We start from the raw sequence: 15,736 nt of genomic DNA on the forward strand, positions 1-15,736 counted from the left end.
AAAGCCTACAGTTTAAAGTAAAAGGAGTGCAGTTCGTTTGATACTCTCCTATCAGGAATCTCATGTACGAATTATTATTTATACATATTTCTGGGCATTACTGGCATTATGGCCTTAAGCCCGTCATGAATGAGGGATGACGTCCCTTGGCGAGTATACTATCCGGGGACGGGGAGAACAAAAGACTGTCTGGAACCTTACGTTACCCGGCATTTGCCTGCTGTGAATGAAGAAAACCCAGAAAAACCTCGCTCAAAATGACTCGCTGAAAAGTTGTATACCCTGGAATTGAACCCAGGATCGTTCGCACTTCATGTACCAAAGGAACACGCACTAGCCATTAGACTAGCGAGGTTACCAGTTCACAAAATAACATATACGTAACTTTTTTTCGCGTAATTTCAATAACCCAAGTAATTGTAAATATATATATATATATATATATATATATATATATATATATATATATATATATATATATATAAAAGAGAACGCACAAATCCTTTGTTCCCTCATCACGCTAATACGGCTGAACCAATTTCTTTTATTTTTGGGGGGTTATTAGGATTTGGACCCTAGATGGTTTTTATCATATCACTTTAATTTTTAATTACCAGTGTCTTGAGATAATTGACCATTCAAGTGTCCATAACGTACAAATCCTTTGTTAGTTCATCATAGGTAAAAATAAACGTATTTATATGCAACCCGCATGACCGTGTCACTCGGCGGGTTAACATAAATGACAGGCGATATAATGTTAACATTTACTGCAATCTACTATGGTTTTTATCATATCACTTGAAAGCGAAAAAGTAAAAATTATCTAAGTAACAAAGTTTATTGCGTTCCGGGGTGACCGCAGCGAAGCGGGGCGGGTTAACATAAATGACAGGCGATATAATGTTAACATTTACTGCAATCTTCTATGGTTTTTATCATATCACTTGAAAGCGAAAAAGTAAAAATTATCTAAGTAACAAAGTTTATTGCGTTCCGGGGTGACCGCAGCGAAGCGGGGTGAACGCTGCTAGTATTATATATATAAAGTACAATAAGAAAGGTATTTTTTTAATGTACGAGAAAGTACTCAACAAAGCGGATTAAAAAAAAGAAAACTTTTCCTTAAATATACAAAACAACTTATAATCAAAATACTCTCCACTACACTTCTTTAACCTGTAGTTCAATTCACAGAAATATTCTTCAAGCTCATCTGTTTTGATGGCTGACAGCTCCTCCCTTGTTATCTCTTTGGCTCTTTTACGTACTCAACTGGCTGTCCTTTCATGATCCTCTTTATTCTTTTTTTTTATTATTTTTAAGTCTCAGTCGCTTTGGAGCTGTTCTTTTAAAGTACGGTATATTTCCACTTGACGCTCCTTGTGCATATTGTCAAAACCCGAGGCACAAATTTCGCAGCGGCCTTCTTCATTCCCAAACCTTTCGTTAATCTTCACTGAACCGAGCTCCAAGAAAGGTAGTCCAAGTAACTTATCCATCTCTTCAATGGTCCGTCGTTGGTCTTCAAGTACAAGTGCATGAGTTTTGTCGACATTTTCGTCCATTCGTAAAGTTAACTGAGTGCAAAACGAGGTCGGTCATTAGTCTATATTTCACTTTGTTTGAAACGAGAAAACCACTCGTACACTTGAGTGTTTCGCATTGCACTGTCCTTGTAAGCAGTTCAATATCATAATTTCTGCGGCCTTTTTTTCTAAGCAGGAAACAAAATTTTACACCTGCACGCTGTTCTTTTAAATAGACCATTACAAACAAAGTGAGAGCGAAACTGCTTTCACGAAGAAAGAAAGAAAGAAAAAAAAAAAAGACTAACGAGAAACATCCCAGGCGAAATCACTGGGTGTAATGAATTCAGAGCGAATTGCTTGACACAGATCGCCTAGCGAGGAAAATACGTACTACGGAAGTTCCGCCCAGCACAGCGTTATTCCGGTTTCTTTTGGGTACCCCTCGTACTTCTATAAGTGACGAAGTATTTCTAATCACAAGTAAGATAAACTTTTCATCTAAATGAGTCCACTGAATGATTACGTCGTTTCACGTCATTTCAAGAGATTTCTCTTGTGTGTTCATTCTTCTTGCACATCAGCAAGTACATTTGATGTTACTATTCTATTTTAAATGTACTACTTTTACAATTCAATAAGTATACGAAGGGTATCAAAGACTTGGTGCAGTCACCCAAGAGAGGAACCTCGGACATTGTTTCTTCTTAGCAAAGCATTTATTTAACAGGTAAATCACTCAAGATGCAATGATTGACAAACTTGAAGCACGCCGTGTTATCAGGTTCTTGTCTCCAAGGGAAGTCAGCGAAAACAAATTCAAGAGATAAAAGCAGTTAACGTAAATGGAAGTCCATTCTATAAGATGATACCCAAGTGGAAAGAGCAACTTCATGACCACTTTGGATGTCTCGAGATCTGAGAGACCATCTTTCACAGATGATACCATCATGGTGGAGATCATACTGGAAAAGAGGAGGATGACATTGAAAGTGTTATGGCTGCAATAGATGTTAGTTATGGATGCGTCTGTAATATAATTCTTAACCAGCTGCATCTTCAGAATATGTCAGCACGGTCGGTACAACGCTGCTTACTCCTTTTCCACAGAGAATTTGAGAGGAACCGTCAACGGAAAAGTTGGATCGATGTAAGCGAAAGAAGAGATTTTTTAGGCCAACAAGTCACAATGGATGAAAGTTGGGAATATCTTTATGATCTAGAAACAACGGAAATTAGCAAGCAGTGGAAACATCCCTCCTTCCCCATCCCCAAAAAGGCAAAAGTCTGCAGCCAAAGTGATGCTGTCCGTGTTCTGGGAATATGAGTGCGAATCATCGTGATAGACCACCAGTCAGATGGTTTAACTATCACTAGTAAATATTATTCTTATCTTCTAACTCGGTTACAATAGGAAGTGAAGATCAAAAGTCGAGAAATGATCAACAAACATGTAGTGCTGTTCGCGGAAAATGCACCGGACAGCTTATTCAGCCAATGCATTCATGGTGAAGGTAGAACAGTTAGGTCATGAAATCTTGCATCACATTCCATATTCACTGGATCTACCATAACTTATTTCATTTTTTTTTTTTTTTTTTTCAGAAAGAAGCGTCCACTTAAAGGACACGATTTTAACAGGAGGGATAACGTCATTTCTGAGGCTGAAATGTGGTTTAAACCTAAAGTGCAGACTTCTACAAAAATGTCTTACAAAAAGTGAAGAATTGCCGGTAAAAATGTCACAAAGCACGATGACTACGTAAGAAGGATTAATACCATCACTATCTTAAAAATATGCACAACTGTTTTCTTCCAGGTAATTGCACGACTTTTTGTTACCTCCCCCCCCCCCCCTATACATTATACACATTTCACACGTAAAATGAAGAATCACTTTACACAAAAAATAATGATTATCTTTACTACTTTTGTTTTAATTGAACTTCAAAATTACTAATCTTTATGTTCTCAATGATACCGAAACGACTTTAGTCCGCGTCACCCGAATTGGTGTGTGGCATCAGCCAATAAGCTCGCAGTACGCTATTACTAAACCATCGGGGAGGAATCTAATCATTTATAATTGATTTTGTTCGTATTTGTGGACAATTATGTATGATTAGATTCCTTCCTGAAGGTTTAGTAACAACGCACTGCGAGCTAATTGGCTGACGCCACACGGGCCAATTCTGGTGACGCGGACTATAACTGCTTCTACATATTTCGAATAACGATCCGGTCATTCTTCGTCAACAGAACGAAGTTTACTCAGTCACGTAGAAGGTTGTTTCAACTTCATGTGCAATTCCTTAATCAGACAAATATTAATACTGAGATTCATTAAGTTGAAGCAAGGAAATAATATGACTTGTATCTTCCACATAACTGAAACATTGTTCTCCGATGAAGGATAATCGGATCGGTATCCGAAACATTCAGAAGCAGTTAATCGTTTCGCATGGTCACTGGGAACATGAAGCTTAGTAAATTTGAAGTTAATTTAAAACAACGTTTTATGCTATACATTGCATAACCTTACCTCTCGCAAATTCATGCTCAATGGTTCGAACACCATGCAGAGATGTTGTTTATGAAAAAAATGTCGAAAAAGTCTTAAACAGTGGAATCTATCATCTGGATCGGCATCGTTCAGTCGTTTCAAAATTTCTAATTCCTTCAGTCCAGTCTTATGCCTGAAATATAGAACAAACACGATTAAAATTTCCTTCAGGATAGGATAAATAATTTACCTATCTAATTACTTAGTTTACTAGGGACAGTTTTTTCCACCGAATAGTAACTTAAGTGTATGCTTACCGGGTCGGCCTTAAGTCACCTGGCAAAAATGCATTTGAAATGAATTATTTATTAACTACAAAACTATTAAATTCTTACAAATTATAACATTAATTTAGGTTAACCAAATGAAGTGTTCGAAGTGTCCCCTATTATTTTCAATGTAAAAGTTTCACCTTTTAAAGAACAGAAGAACATAACTGAAATTCTGGTACTAATTTCCCCGACTTTCAGTGAATCTGCATGAAATGCACCGCCAACTTTGCCGGCAAGCATCCAGAAATATTCAAAAGCAGGGTGTCTACTAAAATTCAAAAATTAAATTTCGTGACTTTTTCGTGACCTTTTCTTTACCGAACTATAAAATTTCAAACTTAATAACAGTACTTAAACAGTAATAACAGTACTTAAAACTTAATAACAGTACCTATAATCTTTAGCATTTATCTTATTTATACTGTCAAAGGCTGTTCCCTACAGCGATAAAAACTTAGTGCCTCCTCACAGTTGAATAAACTGGTTAGAATAGGAATCGCCACTGCTCAATGGTGTCAGCTGAAGGACAATCTCAGGTGCGGATTACAGTCCATTTTATACAACTTGTCCTTTCTAACAGTTGCTTTCTGTTTTTTTCCTTCCTGCACGTGGTCATAACAATGAGGCAAGAACTGTTTCTATGGCAACAGCACACGTTCAGCCAATTACAGTGGCTCATTTCTCTCGCTCCGTAATGGTAAACTTTCTACCGTTTCCGCACGTTGCCAATTTGAATATAAACAAATGCACATTGTTTTAGTCGAATGTCAACTTGAGTAGTGGGCCTCCTGGTTATTGAGAGCATTCTTTTAGTTATCTTTTGTGTTCTTTAACTTTATAAAAATGGGATTTACTTGCAGTGAATAATTTCGTATTTCAATATCCAACGCGAAAGCTGGGAACACAACATTGAGCACCCCGTGCGCGCAGCGAGCTGTCAGAAAGGACAAGTAGTATCAATTGCACTATAGGCTGAATTTTCATGTATGCGATAGAACTGTGCTTTACTTGCGATTTCGTAGCGTCTAAAGCCGTCCATTTTAGGCGGTGAATTTTGACGTTTTATAGAACAAAATATTCCAGTCTCTACTTCTATTTGTACAGATAAAAAAAAAAAAAAAAAAAAATCGTGACCCAAAAACTAAATTTCTTACGTGACCGATAGACACCCTGTAGACCCGTGGACGGGGCTTCGTCTGAGAAGCGGGAAGAATGACACAGTATTGCGCAAATGGAAGACCATTTTAGGCGGTGAATTTTGACATTTTATAGAACAAAATATTCCAGTCTCTACTTCTATTTGTACAGATAAAAAAAAAAAAAAAAAAAAAAAAAAAAAAAATCGTGACCCAAAAACCAAATTTCTTACGTGACCGATAGACACCCAGTAGACCCGTGGGCGGGGCTTCGTCTGAGAAGCGGGAAGAATGACACAGTATTGTGCAAATGGAAGAATAGCAATTAGATCTGTGTTGTATCTGTCGTTTAATTCTTCTTTTCTTTCATTCATTATTTAAACTTTTTGTTAACCTATAATAAAGAACGTAAGTATGTAGCTGTTATTAACTTGTCAAATATAATTAATTGAGCTGAAGATGCATTGAATTCAATATTCCCTCGTTGTTGGTTATAAGCGTAGTTCTCCTATTATAGTTTTTTTTTTTTTTTTTTGTTTTGTTTTTTTAATGTTCTTTACAATGAACTTATATTGCTAAAGTTATTGCTTTAATATAACTTCCAATATTGTAGTTTTTTGCGGTTGTTTGTGGTGAGGTTGGAACAAAATTTCGTTTTGTTTGAACCACATCAAAATTTGCGGAAAAACAACACTTGTGTCCAGATAGCTTTTTAAGCGATTAGGTTGCCATTAGTGAAGTTATCAATGAACAGATGCTGGACGAAGTCCAAGTTCGATTCCCGAGTTTGGTTATCACATTGTCTTCTTTTGCCACCAGCAATAAACATAATAACCAGGTATTGTAGTTTTCATACTTTTGGCTTTTGGAAATGACCCACTTAGGATGGATATTTCATTCACACTAGCCTAATATTTTCTTCTTTACAATAACTTATTAATAGCAATTAACCGGTCATTGTATTTTTCTAGCTTTATTTTTTTTTATCCTTCTTTCCTACAATCCAATAATAAGCCATTATGGGCACAAAGTTGTATTTTTATTTACTAATCTCAATATATAAGTGTATGAAGAAATAACGATCATGAGAGTATATATATACACAGAGGGTTGATTAATTCGTGTGTCAATTTCATTTGTTCACTGTGCAAAAGTGGTATGAGGTAAAGCCGTGTAATTTAGTGTAACTTTAGACGAAGGAAATAAGTTTTGTTTCGCCATAGAAACATATTACTTGTACTAAAGATTGAAGAGATATAGGGTCAAAGGTCAAATTTCGATTTTTTTCCTTATGGGATTGCAATGGTAAGTTCTGAAAGAGCCTGAGAAAACGTAAATCGGAGTGATAACAAAGAAAAAGCTGTATGTTATGATTCTATGTCGCAAGCCGACCAAATATGCGTCAATCAAGTGTCATGGTCAGAGGTCACTGTCAGATCAAGGTCACAGGTCACCTTGAGAACCCATTTGACATGATGAGGTACGGACATTGCGTTGCGTTCAGTGTATTCAAATGGTTTCTCAAGATGACCTGTGACCTTGATCTGACCGTGACCTCTGACCATGACACTCGATTGACGCATATTTGGTCGGCTTGCGACATAGAATCATACCATAGAGCTTTTTTTTTATCACTTCGATTTACATTTTTTCAGGTTCTTTCAGAACTTACCATTGCAGCCCCATAAGGAAAAAATCGAAATTTGACCTTAAATCTCTTCAATCTTTAGTACGAGTGACATGCTTCTATGGAGAAACAAAACTTATGCCCTTCATCTAAAGTTACACCAAATGGTACGGCTTTACCTCATACCACTTTTGCACAGTGAACAAATGAAATTGACACACGAATTAATCAACCCTCTGTATATATATATATATATATATATATATATATATATATATGAAACATGATTACTGAAACATAAACATACTGAATATATCAGAAATACTATCAGTAAGTTTTTAATTCAAAGCACAATGATCTGTTGTATGATATAGTAACGAGTAAAAAAGAAAATGAACAAATGCTCCGTTATATATCACTAAGTTATCTAAGTTTATGCAAATGCTTAAAGCAGCGTTTCCCAACCTTTTTCAAGTTGCGGCACACTACAGGTGTAACTTGAATTCTCGCGGCACACCCATATATATATATATATATATATATATATAATTATTACTATTATTATTTGTAAATATAAAATACGGTGGTATTTTTATGTGATTACTGATCTTCTTCTTACAGAGAAAAAAGCTCGATCACTGATTTTCCCCCGTGGTAAATCATTATGCTTATTTTTTATTCTAATTTTAAAATAGAAAACACTTGCAATGAAATATAAAACTCGGGTTTTTAAAAATCCATTTTCTCTTTTGAAAACTGTATCTAACCTTTCACTAAAAGGGAAGATCAGTAAGTAAGAAACAAATAAACAAATCTCCTATACTTTTAAAACACAAATGTAGGTAATTTGTGTGCATGTTTGTTTTCTTGAATTTATTGAATGATATGTTAAAATTTCAAGTTACGAAATAGTCTGCAACAACAAAGAAGCAATAATGGTCATGACAATAATAAATACGTTTTTCAACATTAAAAATGTACAGAAAAGTAAAGCAGTATGAAACTTAAAATTGTAGATTTATATTTTAGTAGAGGTTCATAGTAATGTGAAATACAAATATACATTTTCCTCTATATCTTGGAATTTGGTTCCTATAGAATTAATAATTTGTTTCGATTTCCTCGCGGCACACTGGTGTGCCGCGGCACAGCGGTTGGAAAACGCTGGCTTAAAGACTTTCCACACAAAATACTTACATAATTTCATTGTTGCGTATAATCTTCACAGCTACATCTAGATTCCCTCTTGCTCCATCTCTTGCACGTATCACATTTGAGAACACACCTTGTCCAGTGTAACCATACACAACATAACGTCCATCTAGCACTTCACCGATACGAACTCTGTAATAACCCTCAGCGTCATCCCAATTATCTGTTAGACTTGGATTTTCAGGTGCTCCGTGCAATTTTTCCACTGCGCCAGGACTCTGAGAAAAAAAAAAAATCAATTAATTTATTTGCATATATTTAGAAACAATAAATAAAAAGGAAATCTTTCTGTTTTACATCTCACAGTTTGACCTGTATGCCAAAGACAGGTGATTAATGAAAGTGAACGAATACAGGGTGTCTACTAAAATTCCAAAATTAAATTTCGTTACTTTTTCTTTCCCAAACCATAAAATTTAGTAACATTCTCAAGAGTGAATTTGGGTGCGAACTGGGTCGAGTTTTCATGCATGCGATAGAAGCGTTGCTTTGCTTGCGATTTGGTAGCGTCTAAAGCCGACCATAGACATTTTTGGGGGTGAATTTTGACGTTTTACAGCACAAAATTTTTCAGTCTATATTTGTAGATATATATTTTTAAAAAAAATCGTGACTCAAAAGTTAAATTTCGTGACATTTTCTTGACTTTCATGACCGTTTTCTGATTTCGTGACTTTCGTGACCGATAGGCACTCTGAAATAATAAATAAATGGTGGAATGGAGAAAACCCATGAACACTGCGCTGTCCAGCACAAACTTATATGGTTTGGGATCGAACCACGATTTCCAGGCACCAGAGGTGAGCGAACTATCACTTCGGTTACTCTGTTTAAGGAATAGGATTGCATTTGCAAAGGCAAAAACAGTGAAGCCTGCAGTGTCTCTGGAGGTGTTGTGGAACGAGTTAGTGCAACCTACTGATACGAGTCCGAAGAAATCAATTCATGCTAGATGAAGGGAACTTGAAATTCCACCTAGAACGTTATGGCGTATTCTACGTAAACATCTATCCACGAAGCCATACCGAAAAAGTTTCACTCAAATGCTAATACCGGATGATGACAACTTTTGCGAGAACCTAGTTTCTACAGAGGAGGTGACGTTCCATGTAAATGGAAAAGTAATCCCATACAATATGAATACTTCGGGAACGGAAAATCGACAAGAATTTGTTGACTTAGTTCAGGACTACCTTGCAATGAACATATTTTGTATTACCTCCTTAAAAAAAATCTCTTTCATGGAGGAAACAGTTACGAGATTTATTTTCCTTGATATTTTAACGTCAAGGTAAGCTTATGGCATGTAAGGTTGAGTGGGTCCCACAGAGATGGTGTATGTAAATAGAGCTGCATGTCTGAGCACGTCCCGAAGTTCAGTAGGTGAGCGAAAATGGTCCGGAATGGAGGTTACGAAGAGTGAACAACGTGTGAGTGGGGATGGGAAGTTCTTCCACACCCGCCATATTTTCCTGATCTTAGTCCATGCAATTATGATCTAATCCCCAAAGTGAAACAGCCATTGGTGGAAAATGTTTTGCTAACAAACCAGAGATTGTGACTGCATTTCAACGTGAGGTGGCTCATGTTAGCGCTTCACATAAAACAGATGGTATCCAACGGACCATCGATGAACTTAGAAATTACTTTGAAGGTTGCTAAATATTCAATGTAACTTGTGAGACCTATCCTGTGTATGATTGTAAAGTATATATACGTAGTTTTGTATAACCGTTGTTCATACGATTATAAACCAATGTTGAGCGGTTGCCCATGTTTTGCTTGTTCCCCAAGAGGGCCCCTTTCATCCAGCCTTCCTCTGGTAAGGACATTCGACGGCCCATTCCATAGCTTTCCAATGTGTATCTTCGATCTGCCTGTTATGTTTCATTTGAAAGAAAACTAAATCGTCGCTAACTACTACCATTTTTAGTTTATGAGGATTAATATTAAAATCTTCAGTGGTGTTATGCTTCTATTGCTGTCGGTTTCAATAGAGATAAGAGCAGAGATTGAACCTATTTTTAAAGCTGATGTCGGTTTCAATAGAGATAAGGGTAGAGATTGAACCTATTTTCAAAGCTGATGTCGGTTTCAATAGAGATAAGAGCAGAGATTGAACCTATTTTTAAAGCTGATGTCGGTTTCAATAGAGATAAGGGTAGAGATTGAACCTATTTTCAAAGCTGATGTCGGTTTCAATAGAGATAAGGGTAGAGATTGAACCTATTTTTAAAGCTGATGTCGGTTTCAATAGAGATAAGGGTAGAGATTGAACCTATTTTTAAAGCTGATGTCGGTTTCAATAGAGATAAGGGTAGAGATTGAACCTATTTTCAAAGCTGATGTCGGTTTCAATAGAGATAAGAGCAGAGATTGAACCTATTTTCAAAGCTGATGTCGGTTTCAATAGAGATAAGGGCAGAGATTGAACCTATTTTCAAAGCTGATGTCGGTTTCAATAGAGATAAGGGTAGAGATTGAACCTATTTTTAAAGCTGATGTCGGTTTCAATAGAGATAAGGGTAGAGATTGAACCTATTTTTAAAGCTGATGTCGGTTTCAATAGAGATAAGGGTAGAGATTGAACCTATTTTCAAAGCTGATGTCGGTTTCAATAGAGATAAGAGCAGAGATTGAACCTATTTTCAAAGCTGATGTCGGTTTCAATAGAGATAAGAGCAGAGATTGAACCTATTTTCAAAGCTGATGTCGGTTTCAATAGAGATAAGGGTAGAGATTGAACCTATTTTCAAAGCTGATGTCGGTTTCAATAGAGATAAGGGTAGAGATTGAACCTATTTTCAAAGCTGATGTCGGTTTCAATAGAGATAAGGGTAGAGATTGAACCTATTTTCAAAGCTGATGTCGGTTTCAATAGAGATAAGGGTAGAGATTGAACCTATTTTCAAAGCTGATGTCGGTTTCAATAGAGATAAGGGTAGAGATTGAACCTATTTTCAAAGCTGATGTCGGTTTCAATAGAGATAAGGGTAGAGATTGAACCTATTTTTAAAGCTGATGTCGGTTTCAATAGAGATAAGGGTAGAGATTGAACCTATTTTCAAAGCTGATGTCGCTTTCAATAGAGATAAGAGCAGAGATTGAACCTATTTTCAAAGCTGATGTCGGTTTCAATAGAGATAAGGGCAGAGATTGAACCTATTTTCAAAGCTGATGTCGGTTTCAATAGAGATAAGGGCAGAGATTGAACCTATTTTCAAAGCTGATGTCGGTTTCAATAGAGATAAGGGCAGAGATTGAACCTATTTTCAAAGCTGATGTCAGTTTCAAGAGAGATAAGGGCAGAGATTGAACCTATTTTCAAAGCTGATGTCAGTTTCAATAGAGATAAGGGCAGAGATTGAACCTATTTTCAAAGCTGAACCCACATACGCGTAAAAATAGATTTTATTACCAAGATTTATTACCGTTTTCCCTCTATATCACGATCAGCGTTGATGCAACAAGAAATGGCAATTTCTACCAATTCCGACTCAATACAGATTTAAGAACAGAGATGAAACCTCCTTTTAAATATTTAAACCAGGAGTATCGGATCTGTACCACTTCCAGTATTAGCAGAAAAAAATACCGGTGGAGATAGAATCTATTCTTGACACACTGGACTGCTTCTCGCTATTACGCACTGAATACGTTGGAAGTCTTAATATTTTGACGTGCAGAACATTAATGGCGCTGTCTCGTTTTGTCCGTGGACCGAAAGACTTATATGAAAGCTACATTCTATCACCAAATACTCTTTGTACTTACATTGTACTCTTCACTGAAGATATCATTTTCCGCAAACATATCCCATTCGCTTTTCTTCACTCCATCCTTGCGGTCCTTCTCCTTTTTCTCCTGTCGAGTCTGTTTATCCTGTTCTGAAATGTCTTTAGCGTCTTCCTTCGACTTCACGCTTTCTTTCGTTTCATCCTTATTGTTATTATTATTACGCTGCTTTACATGATTCGTCGCACTGTCTTCCATAGCAGAGTCAGATAAATGACGAGCTTCCAATGGACTACTAATGCCGGACAAATTTGTAATGGACATGTTAGAATCTTCACTTCCTGCCCCCAGTTTCTGGAAAGATATAGTTATAACATAATTACTTTCCACACACATGCATATTATTGCATACAACTTAACGATGCTGAATACCCGAGCCATCTTCGTTTGTTAGTTTATTCGTATACATGAAGCTTCGTGAAAATTAAATTTTATTACGTATAATAAATAATAACCAAATCTTAAATTTATACAAGGCTACTACAAATGATGATCTTGATTTCGTTCGCATTTTTTTGTTGAAAGTATAAGGTGTAGAGTATTGGAACATAGCATAAAAACAAACTAAAAACCTCACAAAGTTCTAGTTACACATTACAAGTGCTGGTCTCCTTTAGTCACACGATAGCTCCAACTCCATCGACACACATCGGAGCATATCCTGGTCAACCCTACCCACAACCACTCTAATCCGATTCTTCAGATCATCAATATTATCTGGCATGGGTACTTCCATATGGTACACCAAGCTCTACGCCTGCTTGTACAGTAGGTTTGCTGGGACTTCGCACATGAGCTTTCCTTATGCGTGCCTACGGTCAAACCGGTGTACTAAGGCCTCTCGCGATATCTGAAACGAAACTTTTTTTTTCATACTATAAAAGTTTACAATCTTATACTTTCAGTGCGCTTGAAGAAGAAATCAGTAAAATCATACATAACTTAATTCAGATTCATTAAAAAAAATCCCCATATAAATCAATGAGCTAAAAAACCAAAGATGGCGATGGTACCCTACACTGTTAAGAAAATGTATTTTTTCTTTTCAATTTTATACGATTAAATATTATAACTAGAATCATATATACAATATCAATATATATATATATATATATATATATATATATATATATATATATATATAATCAATTCACAGAATGTACAAATCGCACTTGTAATTCCACGATCTACATGGAAAAACATCTATAACACTTTATCTCCCATAAATGTCTGTCTTCAAAGAGTTGTAACATGTTTCCTTCATTTGTTCATTGAAATTTTAATGAAGTTATGACATGAATAACAAACGAGTTTCAATATTTGTAGTACAGAGATAGAAGTTTGATACGTTGTTTAAATAAATCTTGTTTTCTGAGTGTCTTTTCAGGTAAGCATAAACGTGTAGAGATTTTTTTTTCACGCTTCAACAACATAAAGCGTTGCTCCCGAATAACACGTAAAGAAATTCATTATTTCACGTCTGCATGTCCAGTTATTTAGTAGAGTATATATTTCTATTAAACTGTACTCAACTCTTGCCACCGTTTGCATACTATTCAAATCTAAAATAAGTAGCCCTAATGGAATTCTTTACTGGTCTTAGTGAAAAAAGGATTTCTAGCAAGCAATGTATGTAGTTTATCTCGGTGCCACGAGTTCAGAACTCAATCCTGACAGTTTTGTTTCTGCTGTTTTCCCTCAGTTCCACCAGGTGAATGTCGGAGTTGTACCTTTAAATATAAGCCATGGCAGACTTCCTTCAATTCACTTCTTTCCCCATTGTTGTTGCTGTTTGTTGTTGTTTATTAAAGATTCAATTGTAAATTGGCCCTGTAGGCTGAATCTGGAATACGTTAAATAAACAAATATAAGAACACTAAATTCTAACAAAACAAAACAAACAGTTCAAACCACCATACGAACACTAATGATCTTCATTCACTCAGAGAACTCAGTGAGTTAATTCTTAACAAAATATCCCTTGTTTGTACTGAAAGGTGCGATCGTGAATAACATTTTACTACTATTGATCTTTACTAAGAACAAATTCATAGGAAAGAGCATACGAACAGTCTACAATGTAAGAACTACCTTATTTACCTAGAAAGAATTGACCTCGCTTTGTCAATAAGAGTAAGGCGACAGTAACCCCTACTAAAAGCATACACGAACAGTAATGGCAATTTAACCTCTTTCCTGTCAGACCGCTTCAAAATCTATCGTATGAACCACGAAGCTCAGAAGTATTTTGTTGATACTAACTATGTATAAAATAATAAAAATAAAATAATAGCACAGGGTTTACACTTATTTTGCGAGCACAAATTCCCTGACTATTCCAGTTTTTTCAGGTCACAATTTACAAATTTCCAGGTATATATGTAGTGTAAATATGCAACTATATTTTCCCTACCAGAGGTCCCTCTCTATTATGCATGTACATATATAGTGTTTGAATGTGTGTAAATGGAGAAGTTTTGCAAAAGTTGACTAATTTATTTCATGAAACATCTCCTACTAAACAGCAGGGTGAGGTAAAAAAAAGAAGTAGTTCAGACAAATAAAATTTCGTTCTTAAAATCCCCTGACTTTTCCGGTGTTTTCAGCTTTTCATGATTTTTTTTTTTTTTTTTTTTAATAATTATAACGATAAGACGACTTTTCTGATTTCTCAAGGATTTCCAGGTTTTTAATTGAAAAATTGAGCTAAACGAGTTTACCAGCAACACGTGCATAATATGCATATTGCAGTTAGCAAACGCTTCAGTCCATTGAAAGAACTTACTGGTCGCATTTTTCAAGCGCACGAGCGATCCTTGAAACGAGTATCTTAGAGTACAAAAGGTAAATGAACAAACCTAACAAGTTTTGACCTATCCTTCACTATGGATACATAAATTAGTTTAATGTTATGTTTTTGATCTCCAATATTGACCGTACATTCAACGGAATGGCGAATCTAGACGGTTTTCTTCGTCTAATGTACTATTTTTGAAATTTAAAAATTCTTCACTAATTACAGAAACAATGTCTACTTTATCCCAAATTAAATATTCAGGTAAAAGTGATATATCAATATTTCAAAATTATTTTTGACTTTATCAACGGTATTAATGGCGATAAATCCACGAAGTTGAAAGTTAAGTCGCAAAGCGGCGAGAACCGGTTGCCGCAAGTAGTAGTACTGTTGTATGACGAAACGTTGAAATAAGTTATAGGCGCGGCGACACATTACGGTAAGTACAGTCATCGATGAAAGAGATAGTAGCACACTTTACGTACAGATTATATATAAATATGCCATTTTATTTTGTCGCAGGTCGTACATGCCGAAGTTAAGTATAAGGAGCAGTTCTTAGGCCACTATTCCTCAATGATGTGGCCGTCTCGACAAATCTTGCCGTAAAAACACTTTCCCAATACTCTGAAGTCTGCTCGAGAAACCTACGAGTTTTCAAACAGAAAAGCCTAAAACGAATTTTGCTCCCTCGGCTCAACACATAAAAATGTGAGTTACTTGAAAATAGCATATAAACTAACTAACTCTATGGCCTATGGAACCCGGAGGTTCAATGCCGCGTTCACAAAAACTTTCCACTGAC

General features: G+C 35.9%; 1 protein-coding gene across 3 annotated transcripts in view; it reads right to left on the reverse strand.

Moving 5' to 3' along the window:
• Prp4k (Pre-mRNA processing factor 4 kinase) overlaps window positions 1–15,736 on the reverse strand; it is a 117,059-nt gene that overhangs the window by 58,415 nt on the left and 42,908 nt on the right. For all 3 annotated transcript variants that reach the window (XR_014132136.1, XR_014132135.1, XM_081764489.1), the window contains exons 8-10: window positions 12,114–12,428; window positions 8,325–8,557; window positions 4,072–4,225 (exon numbers count right to left, since the gene is read on the reverse strand). Coding sequence is in view for 1 of the 3 variants with exons in the window: in XM_081764489.1 (XP_081620615.1) it covers window positions 4,072–4,225; window positions 8,325–8,557; window positions 12,114–12,428 (702 nt within the window). In the remaining 2 variants the exon portion in view is untranslated. The remainder of the gene's footprint in view (window positions 1–4,071; window positions 4,226–8,324; window positions 8,558–12,113; window positions 12,429–15,736) is intronic.

Source organism: Thermobia domestica, chromosome 7, assembly GCF_964235325.1.
Source record: "Thermobia domestica chromosome 7, izTheDome1.hap1.1, whole genome shotgun sequence".
Lineage (NCBI taxonomy): Eukaryota > Metazoa > Arthropoda > Insecta > Zygentoma > Lepismatidae > Thermobia > Thermobia domestica.